General features: G+C 39.3%; 1 protein-coding gene and 1 pseudogene across 1 annotated transcript in view; both read left to right on the plus strand.

The window, feature by feature from the left end:
- Nucleotides 1-17,459, plus strand: part of LOC127448774 (espin-like protein) — a 49,541-nt gene extending 32,082 nt beyond the window's left edge. Inside the window, exons 3-10 of the mRNA XM_051711625.1 lie at nt 1,231-1,417; nt 2,577-2,759; nt 3,132-3,263; nt 14,272-14,412; nt 14,577-14,730; nt 14,970-15,124; nt 15,679-15,849; nt 15,966-17,459. Of these exons, the coding sequence (XP_051567585.1) occupies nt 1,231-1,417; nt 2,577-2,759; nt 3,132-3,263; nt 14,272-14,412; nt 14,577-14,730; nt 14,970-15,124; nt 15,679-15,849; nt 15,966-17,459 (2,617 nt within the window). The remainder of the gene's footprint in view (nt 1-1,230; nt 1,418-2,576; nt 2,760-3,131; nt 3,264-14,271; nt 14,413-14,576; nt 14,731-14,969; nt 15,125-15,678; nt 15,850-15,965) is intronic.
- A 473-nt stretch (nt 17,460-17,932) lies between these two features.
- Nucleotides 17,933-20,529, plus strand: LOC127448756 (kelch-like protein 30; annotated as a pseudogene).
- Nucleotides 20,530-26,439: the final 5,910 nt, after the last annotated feature.

Raw genomic sequence — 26,439 nt, forward strand, 5'->3', positions numbered from 1 at the left:
ATATCGCAGATATTGGCACCAAAACCTCTATTAAATTATTTTTTATTTTTTGTGATTTCTTTGGATAAAATGGGTAATTTTAGCCATTTAACATTATATTTAAAAGCCAACATTTCTTAAATCTATTTTTATTTATAATATATTAACAACAACAGAACATATTCTATCTTTTAACAGATTTTAATTTAAATGAATTTATAACATGCAAGCACTGTGACTGCACTGCTTGTGTCTTTCAGCATTTATGCATGTTAAGATGAGCGAAAGGAGAAATCGAGCCAACCATACGCAATATTTGCATATATACAGTAGACAATTATTTTTTTTTTCATTTTTAATCTCATGAAACGCAGTAGTTTTCATAGTAAATAAATAATAAAATCACTAGATCAGTAAAAACCATTAGTACCTACATTTATGTGAGTACTGATCCTTGTAATAAAACATCAGTATCTGAAATATCGATACTTTAGGATCGATCTGCCCATCCCGAGCTGTTACTCACTCATCCATTGACACACTCATGGCTGGTTAGGACAAAAACACTGATTTACATGGAAAATATTTAATTTCTTGACACTTTATCCCATTGTGCCTGGCTAGGATGCAGTTTCTATGAAGAATAAACTTAGGAGAAAATTCACTTTGCTAAAGAATTCAGTTTCTTGGTAGTGTTTTCAAAACTGTCGGGCTGGGGATATAATTCGAGAAGATGAGGCCTTTAAAGACACTGAAGATCCCATGAACTTTACATAAACCCCCAGTGATTAATGGGTAGACATTAATTGGTTTAACAGATTCATAGACATTCGCATAATCTTGTTGAAAAAGCACCTTCCTTTTCTCTTATTTCCCTTTCAGTTTAAATTGGTGATCTCATGGTTCAGATGGTACATCTAACCAGACTTTATATTTCAAGATGCCTTTAGCACATGTGAAAATCATGAGTGAATGAGTGAATCTCATCCTGCTGGCCACACAAGCTGAGATGGCCAGTGACACAGCAGTACAGAGAAATGCAAACGATTGAGTAGTGCGGTGAAGAGGTTGATAGAAGGGGGAATGCAGTCATCCATAGATAATGACATGGGAACACCAATAGCCTGTGTGGAGAAAGGATTTCACTGTGAATTTCACTCACGGCTCATATTCACATCAGTCAACCTCAACCGCTCATTTGGAAAGTATGAAATGATGCCTGTATAAACATCTATATGCACCTTTTCTCAGGTGTGTTAATCGACAGACTAAAATGGGTGCCACATTACTGTATCTGGCATGCCAGGAGGGACATCTACATGTAGTGGAGTTTCTGGTAAAAGACTGTGGGGCCAATGTGCATCTAAGAGCACAAGATGGCATGACACCACTGCATGCTGCTTCTCATACGGGCAACCATGCACTGGTGGTATGGCTTGTGAGTATAACTTTACACACAGATGAAAATTTAACAGGCTAGTTCACCCAAAAACTTTTCTTTTTTTTTGTAATTTATTCACCCTCATATTGTTTCAAACCTGTATGACTTACTTTCTTCCATGGAAAACAAAAGGAGATTTTTGGGGTAGCCTCAGTCACCATTCCCTTTCATCTTTTTTCCATACAATGAAAGTGAATGGCTGACATTGTGCCTAACATCTCCTTTATGTTACATAGAAGAAAGTTATACTTGTTTGAAACAAAAGGAAAAATGTTGTCCTGGTCATTTTTTTTCCATCCAATGGCAATGAATGGTTACACAGACTAGGATGTCAAGCTTCAAAAAGGATGCAAAATCATCATAGTCCACATACAACTCGTGCTTTACATTCCAAGTCTTCTTAAACCATGCAATGGCTTGTGTGAGGAACAGACCAAAATTTTAAGTCATTATTCACCTAAAATCTTGAAATCTGCCCTAGCTTGAGAGAGAAGAGAGAAGCTTGTTCACACCGGCTCACAATTTAACTTTGCACTTAAAGGGGACATGACATGGCTTTTTTTATTTTTATTTTTTTTAAATATGTTCCATGAGTTTCACTTATAATATTAGTAAAGGTTTTTGCACATAAAACATGCATATATTTGTAAAACTTATTTTCCACTCTCATTCTGATGCTTGGTTTTGGTGCTGCCTCTCCTTTAAGACTTTAAATGCCCTTTCCATCTTATGTGTTGTTGTGGTTGTGTTGTTGTGGATGCGGTCAAATGCAAATGTCTATCACAGTGTGAAATTACAATGTGGAGAAAGTAGAGAATGTGTCATTTTTGCATCTTGCTTTCAACAAATGCTCTTTTTGCAGTACTTACAGTGTTTTTATAGTACAATGACCTCTTATATGTCAAAAGATCAAGGACAATTTGATTCCTAATGTCATGACCCCTTTAAATTTCTTCATTAGTGTATCGCACAAGAAAGAAAGTCATACGGGTTTGGAACAATGTGAGGGTAAGCAAATAATGACAGAAATTTAATTTCTGGGGGATAAATTATCCCTTTAACTTCACTTTCCATGCTCTGCTGTCATACTTAAGTACAGATCTACTACAGGTTTACATTTACTTCATTAGGGTTCAATGAGTTTTCTCTTTTGCAGGCTTCCTTCACAGACGTTAGCCTGTCTAGTCAAGATAATGAAGGGGCGACCGCTTTACACTTTGCTGCAAGTGGAGGGCACCATCGCATCCTGGAGTGGTTACTACAGATGGGATCAAAGGTCAAGAAGGATTACTGGGGTGGCACACCTCTGCATGATGCAGCAGAGAATGGGGAGATAGAGGTAGGCCTAAATTAGGGGCAGTGGTGGCTCAGCGGTTAAGGCTCTGGGTTACTGATCAGATGGTTAGGGGTTCAAGCCCTAGCACTGCCAAGATGCCACTGTTGGGCCCTTGAGCAAGGCCCTTGACCCTATCCACTCCAGGGGTGCTGTATCATGGCTGACCCTGCACTCTGACCCCAGCTTGGCTGGGATATGTGAAAAAAAAGAGTTTCACTGTATATGTGCAAAATGTATAATGTGTGATAAATAAATATAATTAAAAAAAAAATTAAAAAAGTCCCATGTGTCTAAAACTGAATCACAATTGACATTAATTGTGTTATTAAATCATGTGTACAGTTATGAAATTGGATGTTATACATCATTTTCCAGTGCTGCCGAATCCTCCTGAGTCACCAGATCAGCCCAAAAGAGAGAGACGTAGACGGCTTCACAGCTGCAGATCTGGCCGAATACAACGGCCACTTTGAGTGTGCCAGATACCTTCGCTCTGTGGAGAGAAATGTAAGATTTCATTTTTAACAAGAGCAGTGGATAAATGACATCAATCTGCTAATCCATTAGGGTTAGTGATTATGGCTCGCACATGTTAAAAGCTGGCCATTATTTGAAATCTAATGCTGCTCATATCTTGTTCGTGGAAATATTGAAATCACTGACATATGACATAGTCTGAATTAAAATATTGTTTTACAGTTTGTTTGGTTGTTTTGGCATTGTTGAATTTTTTGTGTCATTTTAAAAGGTGCTTTTTAAACTCAAGTCTGAAGCTATGTCTGAAATAACTTCTAAATTCAGTTTAACAAAAATTGACTCTAAATGTCATTTGTAGTCAGATCATTTTAGATAAAAAAAAAAAATATACAAAACACTACAATTTGTTAGATATTTTAAAACACATATTTTTTCCTTTTTGGAATGGAATGGAACCATAAGCGAATAAATGTGCCATATTAATTTCACTAGGTATAAAATAAAGCCAAATTTGTATCTATAGTTGAAGTCAGAAGTTTACATACACTTAGATTGAAGTCATTAAACCTAATTTTTTAACCACTCCACATATTTCATATGAGCAAACTATAGTTTTGACAAGTCATTTAGGACATCTACTTTGTGCACGACACGAGTAGTTTTTCCAACAATTGTTTACAGACTGATAGTTTCACTTTTAACTTTAATTATTAAAACATTGACATTGAAATGTCATAAAGATAATCCCAGGAAGCAAAAGCTTTCATCCGAGATCCATTTCTTGCCCTTAAAGGGAGAGTTCACCATGAATGCACACTCATGTGACTCATTTGTTTTGACTGACATGTCCATTCCCATCAAGAACCCCTGAGAAATGAATCATGGCAGAATCTGTTGATCAGGAGGTGTCATGTAGCGTCCATGTTCTGAGAAGAGGCTTTTGCGTGCAGTGCAGTACATTTAATGATCTCAATTGCCTCTAAGAATGCCTTAAGCCTTCTTGTTTGACAAGGTAAATAAGATGCTGCTCAATTTGAGTCATGAATTTTTAAAGGGTGGACATTGTGGTGCAGCAGGACTGGGCTCACCAACTGAACAACATAGAACATGGAAATGGATTTCAGATTTAGAGCACTGAGCTGATAGATCTGTCTTTGTGGAGTTCTGCTTGTGTAGGCCCATGTTTTTTCATTTATTATATATCTCAACTGTGTATTGTCCATCTATGTTAATGGGCAATAGAAATAGCACCTGTTTTTGCTGTTCATTCACGGAGTTCAGATTTATTTCTTGGATGTCTTCCAACATACCTTGCTCAGCTGATAAAACACGTTTAACAAACTAATCCTGACGTGTGATCTAAAATCCATATGAACAAATTCTAGTGGAGCTGAATATTAATGTCCTTTAAGTATGTTGTATAGGGATATGCTGTAAATTTATGATATAGCAAACCTCAGTGGACTATATTGGTTACTCAGCTGCTGAATTGTAAGCATACCACTGACTTCTAGTGTAAATGGTGTGTAGGTCAATTTCAGTTTATTTCCATGAAAGACTTGGATATTGGGCTGGAAGTTGAACCTGCAAATTTCATTGCAATTTGTTATATATTTTAAAACAAATATTTTCCTTTTTGGAAAGGAATGGAACCATAAGCGAATAAATGTGCCATATTAATTTCACTAGGTATAAAATAAAGCCAAATTGGTATCTACAGTTGAAGTCAGAAGTTTACAAACACTTAGATTGAAGTCATTAAAACTAATTTTTTAACCACTCCACATATTTCATATTAGCAAACTATAGTTTTGGCAAGTCGTTTAGGACATCTACTTTGTGCATGACACGAGTAGTTTTTCCAACAATTGTGTACAGACAGATTGTTTCACTTTTAATTGACTATCAGAATTCCAGTGGGTCAGAAGTTTACATACACTAAGTTAACTGTGCCTTTAAGCAGCTTGGAAAATTCCAGAAAATTATGTCAAGCCTTTAGTCAGTTAGCCAGTAAGCTTCTGATAATTGGAGTCAACTAGAGGTGTACCTGTGGATGTATTTAAAGGCCTACCTTCAAACTTGGTGCCTCTTTGCTTGACATCATGGGAAAATCAAAAGAAATCAACCTCAGGAAAAAAAATTGTGGACCTCCACAAGTCTGGTTCATCCTTGGGACAATTTCCAAATGCCTGAAGGTACCACATTCATCTGTACAAACAATAGTATGCAAGTATAAACAACATGGGACCACGCAGCCATCATACTGCTCAGGAAGGAGATGCATTCTGTCTCCTAGAGATGAACGTAATTTGGTGCGAAAAGTGAAAATCAATCCCAGAATATAAGCAAAGGACCTTGTGAAGATGCTGGAGGAAACAGGTAGACAAGTATCTATATCACAGTAAAACAAGTCCTATATCGGCATAATCTGAAAAGCTGCTCAGCAAGGAACAAGCCACTGCCCCAAAACCACCATAAAAAAGCATAACTACAGTTTGCAAGTGCACATGGGGACAAAGATCTTACTTTTTGGAGAAATGTCCTTTGGTCTGATGAAACAAAAATGTAACTGTTTGGTCATAATGACCATCATTATGTTTGGAGGAAAAAGTGTAAGGATTGCAAGCCGAAGAACACCATCCCAACCGTGAGGCATGGGGGTGGCAGCATCATGTTGTGGAGGTCCTTTGCTGCAGGAGGGACTGGTGCACTTCACAAAAGAGATGGCATCATGAGGAAGGAAAATTATGTGAATATATTGAAGCAACATCAAGACATCAGCCATGAAGTTAAAGCTCAGTCACAAATGGGTCTTCCAAATGGACAATGACCCCAAGCATACCTCCAAAGTTGTTGCAAAATGGCTGAATGACAACAAAGTCAAGGTATTGGAGTGGCCATCACAAAGCCCTGACCTCAATCCGATAGAAAATTTGTGGGCAGATCTGAAAAAGCATGTGCAAGCAAGGAGGCCTACAATCCTGGCTCAGTTACACCAGTTCTGTCTGGAGGAATGGACCAAAATTACAGCAACTTATTGTGAGAAGCTTGTGGAAGGCTAGCTAAAACATTTGACACAAGTTAAACAATTTAAAGGCAATGCTACCAATTACTAACAAAGTGTATGTAAACTTCTGACCCACTGGGAATGTGATGAAAGAAATAAAAGCTGAAATAAAAAATTATCTCTACTATTATTCTGACATTTCACATTCTTAAAATAAAGTAGCGACAGGGAATGTTTTCTACAATTAAATGTCAGGAATTGTGAGTTTAAATGTATTTGGCTAAGGTGTACAGTATGTAAACTTCTGACTTTAACTGTACAACTTTTAAAGTGGTCTTTATACAGTGTGAACATGTTAAAATGTGTTGAAAAAGCAATTAAAGCCAGTTAAAAATTAAATGAAAAGTTTCAGTTAAATTTAAAGTATCATATCTGATATTTCACACTAACCCCTTAGTATTAATTATTACTTGGTCTCCAGTCACTGACCTGTCTCAACAATAGAGATCTAATTAGTGAAGCAAGGCAGGTGAAGCATCAGATCCAGCCGGTCGTAGTCTCTACGTGCTGGGGGTGTATCAGTTACCTGCTCACCAGCAGCCTAGCTCAAGTAGAGGGCCGGGGGCTGAGCTGGTTATGGGATCCTCAGGGATTGGTTTCAGGGTTTTTACCATTCTAATGCTTGGAAACAGATACACGATCTATAAAATAGGTTAGAGAACAGGATGTTTGTTAGCTTCCTTTAACCTTACTTCCACTCTAACACATCTGTTCCTGCAGCAACTCATCTGTTCCTCCTAACTTTATGTAAACAAAAAAGAATATGAGAAACAAAAAAAATATGTTTGTTGCTTTGGATAAAAGTTTCTGCTAAACGAAGAATAATCTGAAAAGAAAAGTAGGGCCCCCTCCTTAAAACCATGTCATGATCTGGATGATGTGTTTAAAACGCTAAACTAAACAATATTGAGTGTTTTGTTGAGGTCAACATGATCACATAGGAAATCAACGAGTTAGTTCCAAACGTTTTGCCTCCCAAATTCGGACCCAATTTCCCCGAATTCCGGACAAACACCACCGTGTGGCTAATGTTCATGCTTGAAAATTGCCCTCACTTTACCTTTGATGTCGCATCCTTGTTGATCTCTGACTAGCGAGATGCTATATTTGCAAAGTGAAAGAATGCAGTTTTTGGCTCTGTACTGTTAGGGTTAAGTTTAGGGTCTGGGTTACTAAAATGTTTCAGAAAATTGCACACGCTGTGCCTTTCAAGCCACAACTGTTCAAAGAAGTTCTCTCACAGTGAATTGTGTGAAGGTGTGTTCGTAACTGCAGTTCCAATGTTGGCTACTGTGGGGGCAGTTCGGAAATCTGAAAAACAGACCGATTTTAGCAGACAAAACATTCAACCTCCAGTCGCCGATTTTTCTTGAGACCATCAGTCTGTTGAGGTGGATATGTAAACTAGGGGTAATGCCAGTAAATTGAGACATAGTGGCACACTAAAAGGAATCATCCAACAATTATAATTCTCTCATTTACATTCTCTCATTTATGCTGTCAAACACATATGCCTTTCTTCTACAGAACACACAGACTTTGTGTCAATGGTGTCCAAAACTTTCAAGCTCCAAAAAAGATATAAAGGCAGCATTAAAATAATCCATAAAACTCAAGTGGTTCAATCCAAATGTTCTGAAGCAATATAATCATTTTGAGTGAGGAACAAAGTGAAAATTCAGTTCTTATTCACCCAAAAGTTTCACTTTCTGAGAATGTTCAGTTGTGTCGTGCCCACATGAGTTCTCGCTTGAGCCTGCAATCTATATGCTTCTTGTACAAGGAGGTGTTAATGAGCTTCTCTTATGATTGCACCAATGAGACTGAAGATGTCAAGATTTACAGTTTAAAAGGAGTTAAAATTTGGTCTGTCTCTAACCCAAAACCGATCATATCACTTCCAAAAAAACAGAAGAAAAAAAAGAAAGAAAAAAAATCTTATGGTTTACTTTGATGCTGCCTTTATGGTATGTCTTTTCCGGAGCTTGAAAGTTTTGGACCCCATTGACTTGTATGGACAAAAACACCTCAAACATCCTTCAAAAAATCTTTGTTTGTGTTTCACAGAAGAAAGAAAGTCACAGGAGTTTGAGATGGCATAAGGGTGGGTAAATGATGAGAGAATTATAATTTCTGGGTGAACCATTCCTTTTAAACTTAATCATCAATCATTGTGATTATTCTACTGTTACTAAAAACAGCATTAATTACATCATTAACTATTATGGGATGAAACTGATATAGCCATTTGTACCATATTTAAAAACAACTCCTATGACAGAAAAATCTCAGAAAATGTCCCATTTTACCTATGCACCCTACATAACGGTTGGCAGTAGATGTTCCCATGACTCTGGTCATTTCAATTTGAACAACTTCATCAATAGAGTGTTTGTTAAACTTTGCTCCCAGACAGTCCTTCCGCTGGAAAAGGCTCTAAAAGTTCCAAATCAACATTGTTTCAGGAATAAAGCATTTTGTTATATATACCCTGGTCATCTACACAGAATTACAAATTGCAATGTACTTCACAAGGATGTATTCCACCTCAGAAGGCTTGGGACAGGCCATCTCATTTCCTAACAGTGCCTGTAATGGATTGTTTGGGCCACTGTCCAGAGAGTTGCGTGCTAGGTATTTCCTCATGTTTTGGTTTCATCCCAAAGAGGTCACCCTCCCTGAGCACAACCCTCCGCTTAGAGTATGAGTGCCTTCTCTGTGAGACAGCTGCAATCAAATGAACTGATCAAGGGTTTATTTTACAACACGCATCTATGCTATTTCACATCCTCTTCAGGCATGGAAATTAAAGGCCAGCTGTCCTAAATGTGTCTCTTCTTGCTTCCCAAAGAATCTTAAGGTTTATTTCAGTACAAAATAAATAAATAACTGAATTAGTGAGAGATGATTCTTGTGGGGTGTACAGCCTAGCTCTGTGATTTGTTTATTGCAGGAACTTTCAAGCATTATAAAAATGCGCTTGGGGAGTTAAGGGAGTTTAATCATGCATGCTCTTGGAGTCAGTGTGCAGCCTTTATAGACATGCTGGAGTTAATCAGCCACTAGGGGGTGGTAAGGGAGATTTTTATGAGTGTACTAAGATAAAGTCCACTATGATAAATCTTTAAACATGTTTCTCAACAAACGTTCAGTCATATTTTAAGAATGTTCCGATTGTGTTTGACCTTTAGTGGTCTGATACTGACATGGAACAGCGATTACCTTTTAATAGAGAATGAACAATGACAAAAATCTTTCATGGTTTTTAACCTGCTCACACAGCCAATGACATTTATTAGAAGTTTAATCTTTTAAATACTATGTCGTGAGAGAAAACAACAGGACAGTAAATTGATTTATTTTTTATACAAGAAAAAGAATGTGACTTGAAGAGGAAATGAGTTATTGCAATATGGTCATAGGAGCTTTATGTGCAACTGTATATTCAGTGTTTGCTGCTGGAATCTTTGTCAAACATTCAGTTCATAATATTTTTCCTGTCTATTTTCTTTTTCAACTGGTTTTGCTTCAGGACCCAGATTTGACATTGGGCATCAAGTGGGGACCCAGTACAATAGACCTTTTTCCACAGACTGTGATGATGCGATTCCGCTTTATTTATTAGTGTAAATCTCGCAATATTTTTTATATTATACATTTTTAAAATATTTAGTGTAAATTTATAACATTCTGCTTTGTGTTATATTACCCTGGAATTAGTCTTAAAAAATGAATTACCACAGCTGCGAGGGGGTTTCTATGACAGCTGTTGAGAGAGTGACAGTCTTAATCCACAGGCCTCTATTTTTTAACACTTCTGGAAAGTCATTCAAACGTAATAGTGGATTTTTTCTTTTGGTCTTGGAGCAAATGGGTAAGTGAAAATAATATTTGTTGTGATCTCCCATTCGCTCCCATTCATCGCTGTCGGAAGTTTACCCTGCAAACATTTACTTCTGCGTTCCAAAACTCGGAGTGTGAAAAAGGTCTATTAATACCATAACATGAAAAAGAAAACATAAATTTTGTAAATTGTTTCAATATTTCATTGGACAAAACACATTGTAGTCAGCACAAACCATGTTTTTCCTTGCAGGTGAACCCATATTTAATTTAGTCTGGGTCGTGTTTTCTTTTACCTTGGCTAGCTTCATTCAAGTGGTCAGCATCAAAAGATATGGGTTGTGTTTTCTCCTTCCTTTTAGAAGTTGATAAGCCTATTTATTTAGCTGTGCTAATCACAATTATATGGTTAGTTGCTGTATTTATTTCCTGCTGTCTGCGACTCTATCAGAATATGACCCACCACTGTTATAAGGGAAAGGCAAGATTTACTTTCACTACAAACTGCAATATTTTACTGTGAGTAGTTGCATTTCTTAATTTAGAAAAAACATCTCAGGCAGTAAATGACCTGACGAATGCAATCAACATTGGTTGCAATAGCCTTGCTTTGCACAAAAGTCTGTTCTAATATATCTGTTTAATAGCTAATGAAGGTTTTTGTTTATCTACAGCACCTGCCCTTTCATCACAGCACTCGTTAAATCTGCTGTTATCATTAAGACACAATTTTCAAAAACTGAAAATGTATCTTGGTGTTGTTTTAAAAATATGATCCCAATGACTACATCAATTGCGTCCCATACTAGTTTAGGATAAATGCTTATTTTTAGTAAAGGAAGAGTATATACATAATGATAGTTGGTTATGCTTAATGGAATTTTCTGCGTTCAGTACTAGTTAAGCTCAAATGACAGCATTTGTGGCATAATGTTGATTACCACAAAAAAATAATTTAGACTCGTTCCTCCTTAAAAAAAAGAAAAAATCTGGGTTACAGTGAGGCACTTATAATGGATGTGAATGGGGGCCAATTTTTTTATGTTAAAATACTCACTTCAGAATTATAGCCACAAGACATAAAGGATATGCGTATAAACATGATTTTAGCGTGACAAAATCACTTACAAACCTTTTCTGTGTGAAGTTATAACCAATTTTAGAACTTCATTACAATGATGTTGTAACATCAACAAACCCTGAAACGACTGTAAAAATTACAATTTAAACAAATTTACAGCTCAAATAATAAACAGGTTTTAACAGAAGAATGAATGCAGTTGCTTTTATAAAATTTTAAGCTTCACATTTCTGTTTAAACCCTCAAAAAATTGGCCACATTCACTTCCATTGTAAGGGCCTCACTGTAACCTCGATTTTTGCTTTTTTAAAGAAAAGGAGGAACGTGTCTAAATTAATTTTTGTGGTAATCAGTATTATGCCACATATGCTGTCGATTGAGCTTAACTTGTATTGAACCCGGAACATTCCTTTAAGTGTCCCTGTTGTCCTACTGTTTTCCCCCTACCTGTATGTCTGCATGATTCAGAGCTCTTACTCTGAACATACATGAACTACTGAGCGTTTACGACGCCGGAGAAAATAAATTAATTGACCTGAGTGTATTGTCACCTATTTTTCCAGGGCATAAATTATTAAGCAAATAATGGAAATGTTTTCCTTATGAAACTTCCTGTCCTTTCAGAGTAAGACTTGAGAATAATGTTTCTTTTGATTTACTGTTGATGTGTGTAAGATCACGTCCCCCCAGTTTACTATGGCGCAAGGGAGCACGAAAAAACTTTTAAAGATTTAAAGCGAGACAGTGTCACTGTCCGCGTCTTCTGATTTGACTGTCTCTGGCTTGTTTGCGTGTGCCGATTGGTTTGTTTCTTCATTAGAGACATTGCCGGCTACCCAATCCACTGTGTGAATTATTAAGTGCATGCTCCTATCAGAGTTTATTGACTATTGAGCCATGGCCAGTTGTTGGGATGATGTGGATGGAGTCGAGCCATCTCTGGGTTTGGTGTTCAGACTGTTTGTCACTGTCTAGTGACACTGTGATCAGACACTGCGGACAGTAGTTTGTAAGTAACTGTTGTGCTTTTTGTTTATTGTGTATGTTAAGCGTATGTTGGTATCTATTGTCTGTACTTATTAATGTGGTTTCTTTAGCACTGCTGGTTAAATGAACCTGGTTGCTCAGTTTGTACACATTTTCACAACTGACTTTCAACTTGTCTCGAAACATTTTGGATGTTTCTTTTTGTACAGTATGTCTTAAAACAGACACAGTAGCTATGCTCTTGTTTTTCATGTGATATGAACTTTAAAATTATTTAGTATTCAGTCTTCATAACATGATTATTGAAGGTTTCTCACATGTTCAACATGCTGTATCTGTAATGTATACTCCAGAACAGTATCTTTAGTGTAAGTTTACATATAAGTAGTCTGCAGATGGTAATTGGTTAAGTTTATTCACTTTTTACATTAAATCATGCTATTATAGATTTTCTTCTATTCTTTAATCTGTAAAGTGTGAGGTATTCTTTAGGTATTCTGTAAAGTATTCAGTTATCAGTTTACACAAGCTTTTCAGTTCTGAATGCATGTGTGTGTGTGTTTGTTTGGAAAAAAAATCTTTGCATATTTCTGTGGTTGAAAAACAGTCAAATGTGAATTTTTCATCATCCTTATTTCATTTTAACTTTACAGCACAGAGGATTTGCAGGTATGGATTAGAAACTTTGGAGCATTTTAACTCAATCCTCTAAATTCAGGAACTGTTAAACATATTCATCAGGTGTTGTAACCCAAGGTGTAAATGTGATTTAACATAGCATGTATTGCTTGCATGTCAAGAGAAGTATGTGGTCTTGAATTCCTCCAGCAAGCAGAGATATGTATGGGCCAAACTTTACTAAACCTTATACAAACTGAGTAGACCTTCATATTTTTACAATTTCTAGTTCTTTTATCGCATTAATTTCCTTTCAGGTACTAGAACAGAACATTGGGAAATATTAAACTGTCTCTCCTTTGAGATTATTCCACTGGCCTATTTATGATTTTGCTGTGTGTGTTCAAGATAAAGATCTTGCAAGGGATTTTTATCCAAGTTGCATTTTTCCAGAGTAACTATCTGGAGCAACCATTACAAATGAAAGACTCTGAAATTGCTCAACATCAGGTTCCAACATATCACCATTTAGGACTTATGGATTTATGGCTTTTGCTGTAGTCTCTTCCTGTATCCTCTCCATCAGCATCTGTGTGGCCCATGAGGCAGATGAGGGGATGGGAAGACTGTGTTGCTCCAGCATCCACTGCCTAAGCAAGAATAGGATAGCTGATAGAAACCAAATGTGCCATGGTGTCCACTGGCTTTGATTAAACCTTCACGCAGAAGCAGATGCATCCTGATCGTGAGTAAGGAACTGAGCTGTTGCTAAAAGGTCACAAAGGGACGAGAGTCCACTTCGTTAATGTAGTTGTGCCCCATATACGCACATTACCCCTCCCTGTGTTTATCTGTTTATGAATTGGATAAGTTCTGGGAAATGTATCCCTGCCTTTGCCCAAGCTGTGTCACAGCGCATTTCGTGCTGTTTGGACATCAAAGTGCCGTGCAAGAGGAAATTGGGAGGACCACCTTGTAAAATAGCATGCTGCGGCATATCAGTGCTCGCTTTGATGCTCTGTGCGTGTGTGTGTGAAAGAGAGAGAGCCTTTTGAGAACACATTTGATATGCATTCTGCATGGAGTCCATTAGGATATAACAGTTTCATCAGGGGTGATCTAAATGTTTCCATATACTCTGCCTTTTCCCTCTGGTAAAGTGGAATCTAGATGTTGGGCTCAGGTACAACTATTTTGCCCCCCAGCTTGGGCCCCTTATTACTGTAACTCCCACATATCTTTGTGCAGAACACAACATTGTACAAAAAAGACCACAAATAACTGTTGTTCAAGTGTATGATTATGATGCTGTGCAGCTAATCATATGGCAGTAATTTGGGATTTCATTGCAATTCCTTACAGGTCTATGTAAAATAGTTTGCTTTGATGGCACATTACCTGAATTAGTAAGTAGTATGTGATGATAAAACTCTTTATTGCAGCTCTGGGCAGCTGCTCAGCCTCTGGAGGAGAACTGTCCTATAGAGGAAGAGCTGCGAGAGAAACTAGCTGTGTCACGGCAACCCAGCTCAGATTATTACAGACAGATCATTAATATACACAAAGACATGGACAGTCTCAAGGTGAACATCCTTGTCTTTTAAACATAAATGTATGATAATGCAAGTCATTATGTGCATGTTTTGATGTTCTGAATCAGACACAAGGCTCTGGTACCTGTCTCTAGTAAATGTCTGTTTCATTTTAACTTAATTGATTGACTAACCATTTCCTTCAACCCCACTAGCACCCTGAGACAGAAGATTCCCCTCAAGCTCATTACCCCACTCTACCTCTCTCACCTTCTCCTCACCCTTCCAACACTACCCCTTTGATCACCTCAGCTCCATCCCCTACTTCACATGGGAACACTTTCCAGCATGTCCACATGGTCTCCACGGGTGAGGAAGCCTTAAGGGACTGTTTAATACCTCAAGTGCTGTTTGTACATTTTGCAATCCTGACAAAAATAAAAGTATGTGAACTGCTGTCACCATTGACTCATCCTTCCTTAATTTCACTTAATGACTTAATTCCACTTCACTGAGTAATGGTAATCAGCCTATGTGAATATGATCAGAACATAATCGGAAACAGATGAGAGTAACAAATAACGCTCGTTTTCTGATTGTCATTGCAGTGGTGAAGACCATCAGCTCCAGTGTGCCTGCAAGTAAGCCAGTACCAGAGAAAGGGAGACTGTTGATGGGTGAAATGAAACTGGGAGACGTAAAATCTATCGCCAGCCTCAAGAAATCTGGACTGACAGCGGATTTGACTATTTCTGTTAGCAAATTTAACATATGTTAAATATCTCTCATGATATTTTAGTATATTTATTGACTTAACCTTTGAACGGTATTAGCTGGGTTTTCATCCACATATTTATTTCTGCAAATTATGGGATATATTTATGCAAATTATTGGATACCACTAAAAAGATGCTAAATGGAAACACTAGATAAGAATACAATATCCACAATGCGCATAAAAACATTTGCGTAGCAAATTTTTAACAATTGTTTATTCGGTAAGAAGACGTGCATAAACTACAATGGAAACAAATTTACTGAATTAAATCTTAGATGCACATAAAAAAGTCATGTGACTATCATTCACTATTGGATTCTGTTCTCTTGAACACATGGGATGGAAATGCTGCTTTATTCACAAATTGTTTTTGTGGTATTCTGATTTTTCACATAAATTACATCTGTAACCTGATTAATGAAGCAATGATGCATGCCTGTAGAAGAAAAGTTGAGCATGATAGTGCTTCTTTTTCATGTACTTGAACTTGTTTTGGGCACCATTTGAACTGCTCCACATTACATTATGCTTCTTCCTTTTCTCAGAATAAAATGGTGGTGTTACCCACAGAGGAGGCTAATTTGTCTGATATTGATTACCTGGTACCCACACATGATGAGAAGGGCAGACCTATAGCAGAGTGGAAGAGACAGGTGATGGTACGACAGCTACAAACCAGATTATTCGAAGAAGAAACTCAGAGGTTGAAGGTAAAATATACATATTGCATGAAATGTCTTCTAAGCATCTGTGACATTGCCATACAAAATGAGCAGCTTTCTCCATGTTTAAACTAAATGTATTTGATCTTATTTGTCTGTAACAGGAGAATGGTAGTAGATGTGCAAAAATGGACAGCTGGAGGTTCTCCCAGGCTCACAATGCCATCTTGGGTCCATTTGGAGAGCTTCTAACAGAGGATGACCTCATTTATCTGGAAAAGCAAATTGAGAATGTGTCCATGCAAAAGAACTGCGAAGGCTATGAAATAGAACTTGCTCGTCTGGCAGAAGAACTCCGGAACATTCTCCCGGCACCCATAGTCAACATCACAGTCAACACCCAACACAGGAACCTCTATACACAGACTCCCTTGCCTGTTTGGTGCAACCGTATTTCAGGCATTGTGAAGAGTATGTCGCTACTTATGACTAACCTAACAGACCAGCCCTACAGCAAAATGCCAAACACTGAGCTTGTGAATGTCTTCTCACAGGCTTCAGAGAGACCAGTCTCGAAAAGAGGCAGGAGGGAGAAGATAGAAAACGAGATCCACCAATTTGGGGTCTCTGTGAGGAATCTGAAGTACAATTTTGAGAATCAGAATGCTTCCTCATTAGAGGGCTCAGAGAGGACAGAGTCATTGAGTACACAAGAACGAGAGTCAGTAGAAAATAGATCGGACGAGGCCTCTCAAAATCAAGTACAAAGACCAGAGGTTGACCAGAGTAATGATTCAGATGCAGACTATATTGATATCAGTGATGTAATAGAAAGTACAAGCTTGCGCAAGGAACGTATTGTGGTCTTGTTTCTGGGACACTGGAAGAAGTCAGCTTACACTGTAACTTTAAAAAACGCCCAGAGGAAGCAAAGTGTTGATTCCCTGGAGATGTCCAAAAAACCGAAGTGTGAACGCAAAGCTAGCTTAGATATCACTCAGAAGAGGACCATGGAGAATGGTAAATTGGGGCACTTCTTCAAACAGAGAAGTGCTATCAGCAAGATGATTGGGAACTGGAGAAGCATGATATCATTCGTACCGTTGCGGCAGATCCGAAGGCTCAACCGGCAACAGGCCATTTACTCACCTGAGCAGTTCCTGCCTCGTGTAGATGGATCTCCTGTTGACTATGACACACTGACCCTGGACCTCTTCATGCTTGGCTACTTCCACATACTGGAGCTGGATTTGCCAGCAGATGAGAGGAAAATGAGACACCTGCTGTGCTTTGAAGTTTTTGACCATGTGGGTCGTTTTACCTGGGAGACAGTCCGAGATTTCCACAAGGCTGTGATTCAGGACATTGAGGCTGGGAACCGGGAATGGAAGGATGGATTTGAGGACATTAAAGTAAATTTTTTTGGAGACAGATCAGGCCAACCAGAACTTGAAAACTTAGAGCAGACAGTAGAAACAGTAGAAACAAGGCCCGTGCCTAAAGTCATCATTCAGACACCCACCCCAGATGAGGGAGATGCTCTGAAAAATGGTCCAGATTTTATTTGTCTGAGTAATGATGAGATTTGCAAATATATTGACCGTAGTTTTGCTTTCTGGAAAGAAAAGGAGGCCGAGATATTTGATTTTGAGGAATGACAATAAGCTTTTTTGTGGAAACGAACATACAGACTTCAATGTTTGTGTAAACTACATTTCTTTTCTTTCTGGATTTACTGTAGCATTGGTACCAATATTTATGCAGTTTGATAGTTTGGCATACATACTCCAATTTTCCAGGAGAGTGGTGAAAGACTGCCATAAACTGACATGTTTGTTACTCCATTTTAAAGCTTTGTCAGACTTATCAAAATGTGAAGCTATTTTATTGAATTTTATGTTTCTCTTAGATGATCGGCAGACTTTTAGAGACTGTTTTGTTTTATCTTGCACCAATATTGGAGGTCGCTTACTGTATTAATGAAATAAATGATCAACTGACTGTCTAGTCTTGTACTGTTGTAGAGTTGTGTCTCTTTAAGAGCAGGTGGGCGCTCAACCATACACTTCAGATTCTGTGTATAGTCCCCCTGAATGACTGGCCTAAAAATAGCAGAGTGAAAGTCAAACATGCTGTCCCAATGACTCTGAAGAAGACAGTGTGTACCTCATCTCACCCAGTGGCAACAAAATACCTTTTAACAAATGCTGTGAATAATGTGTGATTTCTGCTTTTATTCTCTACTAGGTAAGTTTATTTTAGAAATTTTCCTATTTTGTTCTATTATAAAACAAATGACAATGCAAAGAAATTCAAGAACTATTCAAATACGTCAATACTTCTGGTACTTCTGGTGTTTAACAATGGATTTTTAAATGGTACTTTGTAAGGAGTAGAACTAAAATAATGTGCTATAAAGAACTACATTTTTAAAAGTACTTCTTATACCATCATCTGAACTACAAAAAACGTTGAGCAACACATTTGAACAACTTGAAAACTCTTCAAATACAATATTGTAAAAAAGTCAAGGGGAACTAATTTCTTGTTTTACATCCTCTGTGGCTTTGCCAATAATACTTTTGTATTTTGCGAGCAAACTGTCCCAGGCAAGGAAATTAAACTTGAATGGTAGTAAGTTTAATTCCTGGTATTATACACTCCCAGTGTGCTTGTCAAATAAATTGCCTTTGGCAACAATCTATTTTCAAATCTGCCGATAAACATCCAATAATTTGACACATTGATGTGCTAACATGACTTCATTCCTGCTCATCCAGTTTGTTTTTTAAATGTTCTGTCCCCAAGCCAAAAAGGCAAAAAATGTACATCAGGTCAAAGGAGGCTCTAAGTGAACTAGACTGTTTTGATCATGAATGCCGTAAAGGGATTGCACGTGACTCATACCCATTTTGTCTTGTCCTGTGTAGGTAAACCGTGAAAACAGCTGTTGGTTAGCTCTGAATGCATTAAGGTCATAGGTCAGAGTGTCGTCATGGTGCATAATGTAGACGACCTAGACTTTTGCCTCTCTTCCCATCCACAGAGCATCTTAGAGGGCCTGCGTTCCCTCTGTTCTCAACCCAAATTTGTGGATGTCACCTTAAGTGCTGGTGGACAAGGTTTCCCCTGCCACTGGGGCATCCTTGCACTCTGCAGCCATTACTTCCATTCCATGTTTTCTGGAGATTTTTGTAGAGAGCATTGCTGCTCGTGTCAAGCTTCATGATGTAGATCCAAATGTGTTGTCAACCTTACTGGAATTTGCCTACACAGGGAAACTTATCATCAACAAAAACAATGGGGAGGGACTTGTTTGCACTTCCAGTCAGCTCCAGTTCCATACTGTATGTAGCCGATATCTGCAGCACCAAATAGATGCCACCAACTGCTTGGGAATCCTTGAGTTTGGAGAGATACATGGCTGCCCTGAGGTGGTGGCCAAAGCCTGGAACTTCCTCCTTGAAAACTTTGAGGCAGTGCAAGAGCATGAGGAGTTTTTGCTGATGGAGAAAGACCAGATGGTGGCCTGCCTGCAGGATGAGGACCTGCACATAAGAGATGTCTGTTCTTGTGCCCAGGCAGTTTTGGCCTGGGTCAGGCATTGTAGAGACAGTCGGATCTGCCACCTGCGAGAACTGTTGAGCTTGGCTAAACTCTCCATTCTCCCAGAATCTTACCTCATTGAGAAATTGCTTAAAGAGCCACTGGTGCAGGATTCACTAGACTCCAAAGAGTTGTTGGAGAGAATATGTAGAGAGGTCAGACAAATCAATACTTTTAATACTAATCTTATTTTCATTATATACAGTATTTTGCAGATTTCTTAAACATAATATTCAGTTAATGCTAATCTTATTGCACTTCCAGTATATTTTTGTTTTTATTTAATTTCCTTCTTAAGAAAGCCAAGAATAGAGTCAAGAACAGAGAATAAAAGAACACCAATGAATAGAACAGGTGGCAACTTCTGCCCACAGATGCCTAGAGATTTTCGGGGTATTTATAGAGACTTGACCCTTTGAGAAGAATATCAGAGGGATTTATAGTTTTACTGCACATATTTGAAATGTATGAATGGAACATCATGTGCATGGAGGATTTGAAAACACTGAGACAGAATAGTCCCATGTCCTAAGACAATTCTGCTAAGATTTATAGAAGATCTGAAACCACTTTAGGAAAGAAGGGACTACAGTAGAAAATAACAGAACATTAACTTTTTGATGACTAAGTAAGAAACTGCCTGCATTATAGCCTTATGTTGCCTGGCCACCAATGGGGACATTGAAATTCAGATAAATCAGCCAAATCTTCCTAAATTGTCTGACTAACTTGCAGGAGGATCGAGAGAGTCTCAGTCCAACACCTGGTCCACCACAGAGACCTGGAAGTACATTACTCGTGAGGGAAAGTGGGTCACTATTGCCCCAATGTTGTGGCCCAGGACAAACCACACATCTGCAACTCTGAATGGAGAGATTTATGTAATTGGAGGTCAGAAAACAAATATATTTCCAATAAATAGCTGGAGCCTTCAGAGAACTGTTTTGGGGTAGAAAATTGGGTAGATTCCCCTGCAAAATTGGACACCTTATCTCCATAATAGAAAGTAATAGCCTCATCTGAGTCACAGACACCTATTGCATTCTTATGTAAGATCCTACTTTTTTTCTATCTCTCTTTACATTAACAGGAACTACAATGGACTTTGCTGAGGTTGAACATTATGACCATTTAGTAATTGCTGGACTCTCACTGTCCCAGAGCTGAAGTATGTGACTAACTTTACAGCAACCTCATGTGAAGGAAAGCTGTACCTCATTGGTTCTTGTGCTGTGAAATTTAATGCACTGACTATGCAGTGTTACAACCCTGTCATATGTGAGACACAACACTTGTTAGCTTGGTTAGTATGTACTTCATGATTATTAAAGGAATAGCTAACCCAGTAATAAATATTTTGGCATTATTTACTCACCCTCATGCTATTCTAAACCTATATTAATTTCTTTCTCCTGCGGAAACACAAAAGGAAATAATTTAATGAGTGTCCTGTTGGATGAATTCAGTACAATGGCAGTACAGAGAGACTCACTTTAATGCTTAATAAAGCACCCAAAAGTGTCATAAAATTAGTCCATGCAACTTTTATGTCATATACCAACTCTTCAGAAGGCATACATCACTTTGTGTGATAAACAGACTGTAATTAAAGTCGTTATTTTAAAAAAAATATAATTTAAGTGCTAAAATCCAATATGGTGGCTACGTTTCTTGTGAACATAACCAAATGTAATGATGTCATATCGCAAGCTCATTGGTTATTGCAACTGTTAAATTAAGTGTTAGTCAGTATGTACTGCCATTGTATTGATTTCAGCCAACGGGACATTCATTAAATTATTTCCTTTTGTGTTCCACTGAAGAAAGTAACCCCACTGTAACATGTGCTGGCTGCAGGCAATGATGATGACAAAGACGATGACATAGTGTAGAGAACCCAAGTGCAGTTTATTTACAAGTGAGAACCAATAACCCTGACTACAAAACAAAACATGAACATGGACTAGACTAGACTAGACTAGACTAGAGCATACCAAACACATATTCACATTCATTCAATACTTGACAACTAGACAATGCAAACATGAGGGCATAAATACAAGACATGGGAGAACATAAACCAATGAACAAACAGAACTCATAACAAGCTAATTAAACAATAAACCAATGAAAACATGACACATGAACATGGAGGGAAAACAGAAATCACATGACAAGGGAAACAGGAACTAAACATTTCAAAATAAAAGACATGAATCAACAAAATACACGACATATCCCCCCCACTAAGGGGTGGCTCCCGACACCCCAACACATAAACAAAACACGTAAAACATGACATAAATTCAAAGTTCTGTAGGGAGCTGGGGGGGGGGGGTGTCTTGAGGCGTGGGGCGTGGCAGAGTCCGTGGAGGGTGGAGCCATGAGAGGCTCGGGGGCGGATCCATGGAAGGCGGAGCCGTGAGAGGCTCGAGGGGCGGAGCCATGGAACTTGGTGCCCGGAGAGTAGCCGAAGACTCGAAAGGCCAGGGTGGAGCCGATGGCAGGGAGGACCAAGGCGGTGCTAGAGGCTCGGAGGAGCAAGGCGGAGCTGGGGGATTGGAAGACTGAGGTGGAGCCGGTGGGACTGAGGACCAAGGTGAAGCCATAGGGAAGGAGGTCCCTGGTGGAGCTGACAGATCGGAGGGACAAGGCACAGCCAGAGGATCGGAGAGCCAAAGCGGAGCCAGGTGACCAACAGACCAAGGAGGAGCCGGAGGGACGAGGGACCCCGGCAAAGCCGACAGGCTGAAGGACCGCAGTGGAGCCGAGGGAACGCAGAGCTGAGGCAATGTCGAGGGACTGACAGGCCAAGGCAAAGTCCAGGGCTCGGAGGGTCCAGGCGGGGTCGGAGGGCCAAAAGTTCCCCTTGCCTGCTCAGGAGAACGAAGGGTGGGTATAAGGGTGGGAACCATCTCCAGGTCCAACTGCTCAGGTGTGGCTGTGACGTGGCATGGAGCAGGCTGAGGCCTTGCTGTGACGTGGCATGGAGCAGGCTGAGGCATTGCTGTGACGTGGCATGGAGCAGGCTGAGGCATTGCTGTGACGTGGCATGGAGCAAAAGATGGTGCTAGCTCAGCAACCATGACTAGGAACTCTGGATTGGCGGCTATAACGTGGAACTCTGGCTCGGCGGCGGCCATGTCGTGGACCTCTGGCTCGGCGGCGGCCATGTCGTGGACCTCTGGCTCGGCGGCGGCCATGTCGTGGACCTCTGGCTCGGCGGCGGCCATGTCGTGGACCTCTGGCTCGGCATCTGTCTCCCCCACAGTGAACGTGGAACCAATGATCTGCAGGGCGAGGTCGATATACTGAGCGAGGGTAAGGGTACTCTTACCGCCTGGCATCAGAATGGAGATTGGCTCACTCAGTCCAAACCGGAAACAGTCTTTGAGTGCAACCTCATTAAAGTCCACCTGGATGGCCAGATCGCAAAAGTCCTCCAGGGGACGATTCCCCTGACGTAGGCGCAGAAGCCAAACTGCTGGGTTCATGGTTGGGTCAAGTATTCTGTAACGTGTGCTGGCTGCTGGCAATGATGATGACGAAGACATAGTGTAGAGAACCCAAGTGCAGTTTATTTACAAGTGAGAACCAATAACCCTGACTACAAAACAAAACATGGACTAGACTTGACTATGACTTGACTATGACTTGACTATGACTTGACTATGACTTGACTATGACTTGACTATGACTATGACTTGACTATGACTATGACTTGACTATGACTATGACTATGACTACAGCGTACCAAACACATACATTCACATTCATTCAATACTTGACAACTAGACAATTCAAACATGAGGGCTTAAATACAAGACATGGGAGAACATAAACCAATGAACAAACAGAACTCATAACAAGCTAATTAAACAATAAACCAATGAAAACATGACACATGAACATGGAGGGAAAACAGAAATCACATGACAAGGGAAACAGGAACTAAACATTTCAAAATAAAAGACATGAATCAACAAAATACACATGACACCCATATGGGTTTGGAACAACATGAGGGTCCTTTAATAATGATGGAATTTTCCTTTTTGGGTGAACTATTGCTTTAATAGGTATTACAAGTATCAGTAATAACAAACCATACTTGTCACAATAATAACTTGTCACATAACATGATTAACGCCTTATTTTGAAAAGTTACTATGCTATAGGTTGGGACTAATGATTTGAAATAATTTTATGAAGCACTTTACAACTTGCAGTGTATATTATGATGCTTTTGTTGACTCATATAGGTTTGTGCTTATTTAGCCCTACTAACATCTAGGCACATGACTACAGTTCCCTTTCAAGTCAGTCACTTCGACGCTGCATCAGTTTAGCTGACACTATGGGATAACTCCACCCAGGAGAGGTGATCTCTGAAGCCCTTTAGAATCATGCAGTGTTTCCTCTATATGCATTCAGTAGCAGCGCACCGCCGCTGAAAAATTATGAGCGCCACTGTTGAGATTTGACATGATTCATTAATACTCTTTATGCAACGTAATGCTTGCTAGCCCCAGTCAGCTGCACACATTTTACACTGCGCGCATTTGAATATGGCTGGTATGAAATGAAAGGGATCCCACTACATGCACAAATACAAGCACGTATTCACAGTGACATTGTCGTATAGCAGTCCAATGTGAGTGTGTCCTGCAACTGAGACGCGGGATACCCGCAGGACCTGGAATTCGGCGCGGTATTGCGGGCACTGCGCGTAAATGTAATCATTCACATATGTTCCACGTTCATAATGCGGGGAATTCCCGCACACCTTTATTCACTTTAACATGTAGCTGAGCATTGGAAAACCAATCCATACAGATGAACAAATCAAATCAATAATCTTGTTTTTGTATCAAACTCCAATTCCAGAATCTGCGTGAGTAAATTAGATCTTCCGTGTCCATCTTTCTCTCCCTCTCTCATGCAGCTCACTGAACACTTGATGATTTTAGTGTAAGCGCGGACAGTGAGGAAGTCACATTTTACTGAACTTAAGATTCAACATGCGAATGGCATTGTAACACATTTCTCTGTAAGCGGGCGATGCGCTAAATCTATCGCTCCTGTATAATTAAGAAAGCAAAGCTGTCAATGTTGCAAGCGCAGGACAGCGGAGCAATCTAGCTTTGACACCTGTTTATCATGGTGCTCCCTCATAAAGTCACAAAACAGCACATTTGACAAGAAAGGCAGAAACATCAAAAAATGCTTTGTGTAAAATCCTACCAGAACTACTCTGGGTGACGAGAACCTTCAGCAGGGTGAAGAAAAAACTCTTAAACATATGTTAATCTCTCTAGAGCTCCATCTGACCTATACAGGTATTTTCTCTTACATGTGAATCAGTCAATTTTAAAAAGTATGTAAAAATTGACATAAATACTACGTATAATATTAATAATATGCATAATATGAACATATATAATTTTCTATCTTTAATATAAATATTATAGCCTATAAGCAAGGTTCTCTCTCAGGACATTTTTTTTCTCCCCTTTTCTCTCCAATTTGGAATGCCCAATTCCCAGTGTGTCGAAGTCCTCGTGGTGGCATAGTGACTTGCCTCAATCGGATGGCAGAGGACGAATCTCAGTTGCCTCCACATCTGAGACTGTCGATCTGTGCATCTTATCATGTGGCTTGTTGAGCATGTTACCACAGAGACATAGCACGTGTGGAGGCTTCACGCTATTCTCCATGGCATCCACGCACAACTCACCACGCGCCCCACCGAGAGAGAGAACCACTTTATAGCGACCTCTAGGAGGTTACCCCATGTGACTATAACCTCCCTAGTAACCGGGCCAATTTGGTTACTTAGGAGACCTGGCTGGATTCACTCAGCATACCCTGGATTGGAACTCGCGACTCCAGGGGTGGTAGTCAGCATCTTTACTCACTGAGCTACTCAGGCCCAACTCTCAGGATATTTTCAATGCATTTTGTCAACATTAAATGGCCATTTTTTTTGTTATTAACAATTTTATTGATTACAATCATAAAACATACAAACAACATAAAAATGGAATCAATTATTCACATTAAACCCCTCCCCCCGAACATTCCCCCCAACCTAACACAAACACGCACTACTGTGGTCACCAACAACTAGAACACACACACACACACACACACACACATATATATATATATATATATATATATATATATATATATAAGATATACATTCAAACAACATCAATAATACACATACCCAACTAAACTACAAATCCCTCTCCACAGCCCCTCCCCGAGAACCCTCCAAAAAAGCCAAATAACCCCCCCACTTCCTGACAAACAAATCCCATTTCCCCAGCCTTCTAAAAAACATCTCCTCAAACGTTGCCACCTTGCCCATCTCCCCGCACCACTCCCTAAATGAGGGTGCCCCAGCCGACTTCCATTTCCTGAGGATCACTTTTCTGCCAATCATGACTCCGGCTAGGACAGGTGGGAGTGTCTTTAAGACTCAACCTATATAATCTAGAGGGGGTCCAGTAGAATTGATGCAAAATCTTTAATTGCATCAGATGGACCCTTGCATCTCTAGATGTAGACTTGATGCTTTTTAGAATCCTAGCCCACACTCCCTCCTCCAATACCAAATTTAAATCTTTCTCCCATAATCTCTTGAGAGAAGACAAAGCTCTGTCCCCCAGACTCTGAATTAACAGGGTGTAATACACCGATGCCTCATGACCTTTTCCAATAGCAGTAATTGCCACTTCCAGAGTATCTGCCTCTTTAGGGGGGTATATACTATTCCCAAAAATAGTACAGAACAGGTGGTGCAGCTGTAAATACCTAAAGAACTGAGATCTAGGAATCTTAAAATGTTTAACCAAATTTTCAAAAGATCTCAGCACTCCACTCTCATATAGGTCACCGAGTGTAATAACCCCCCTCCCAGTCCACTCTGACCAACAGAAAGGGGACTTATTAATACGTAATTTAGGGTTCAGCCATATGCTTGAGGCAACATTTAAATGTCTGAATTAAACACTCTGGACACTT

Source organism: Myxocyprinus asiaticus, chromosome 12 (genome assembly GCF_019703515.2).
Source record: "Myxocyprinus asiaticus isolate MX2 ecotype Aquarium Trade chromosome 12, UBuf_Myxa_2, whole genome shotgun sequence".
Classification (NCBI taxonomy): Eukaryota; Metazoa; Chordata; class Actinopteri; order Cypriniformes; family Catostomidae; genus Myxocyprinus; species Myxocyprinus asiaticus.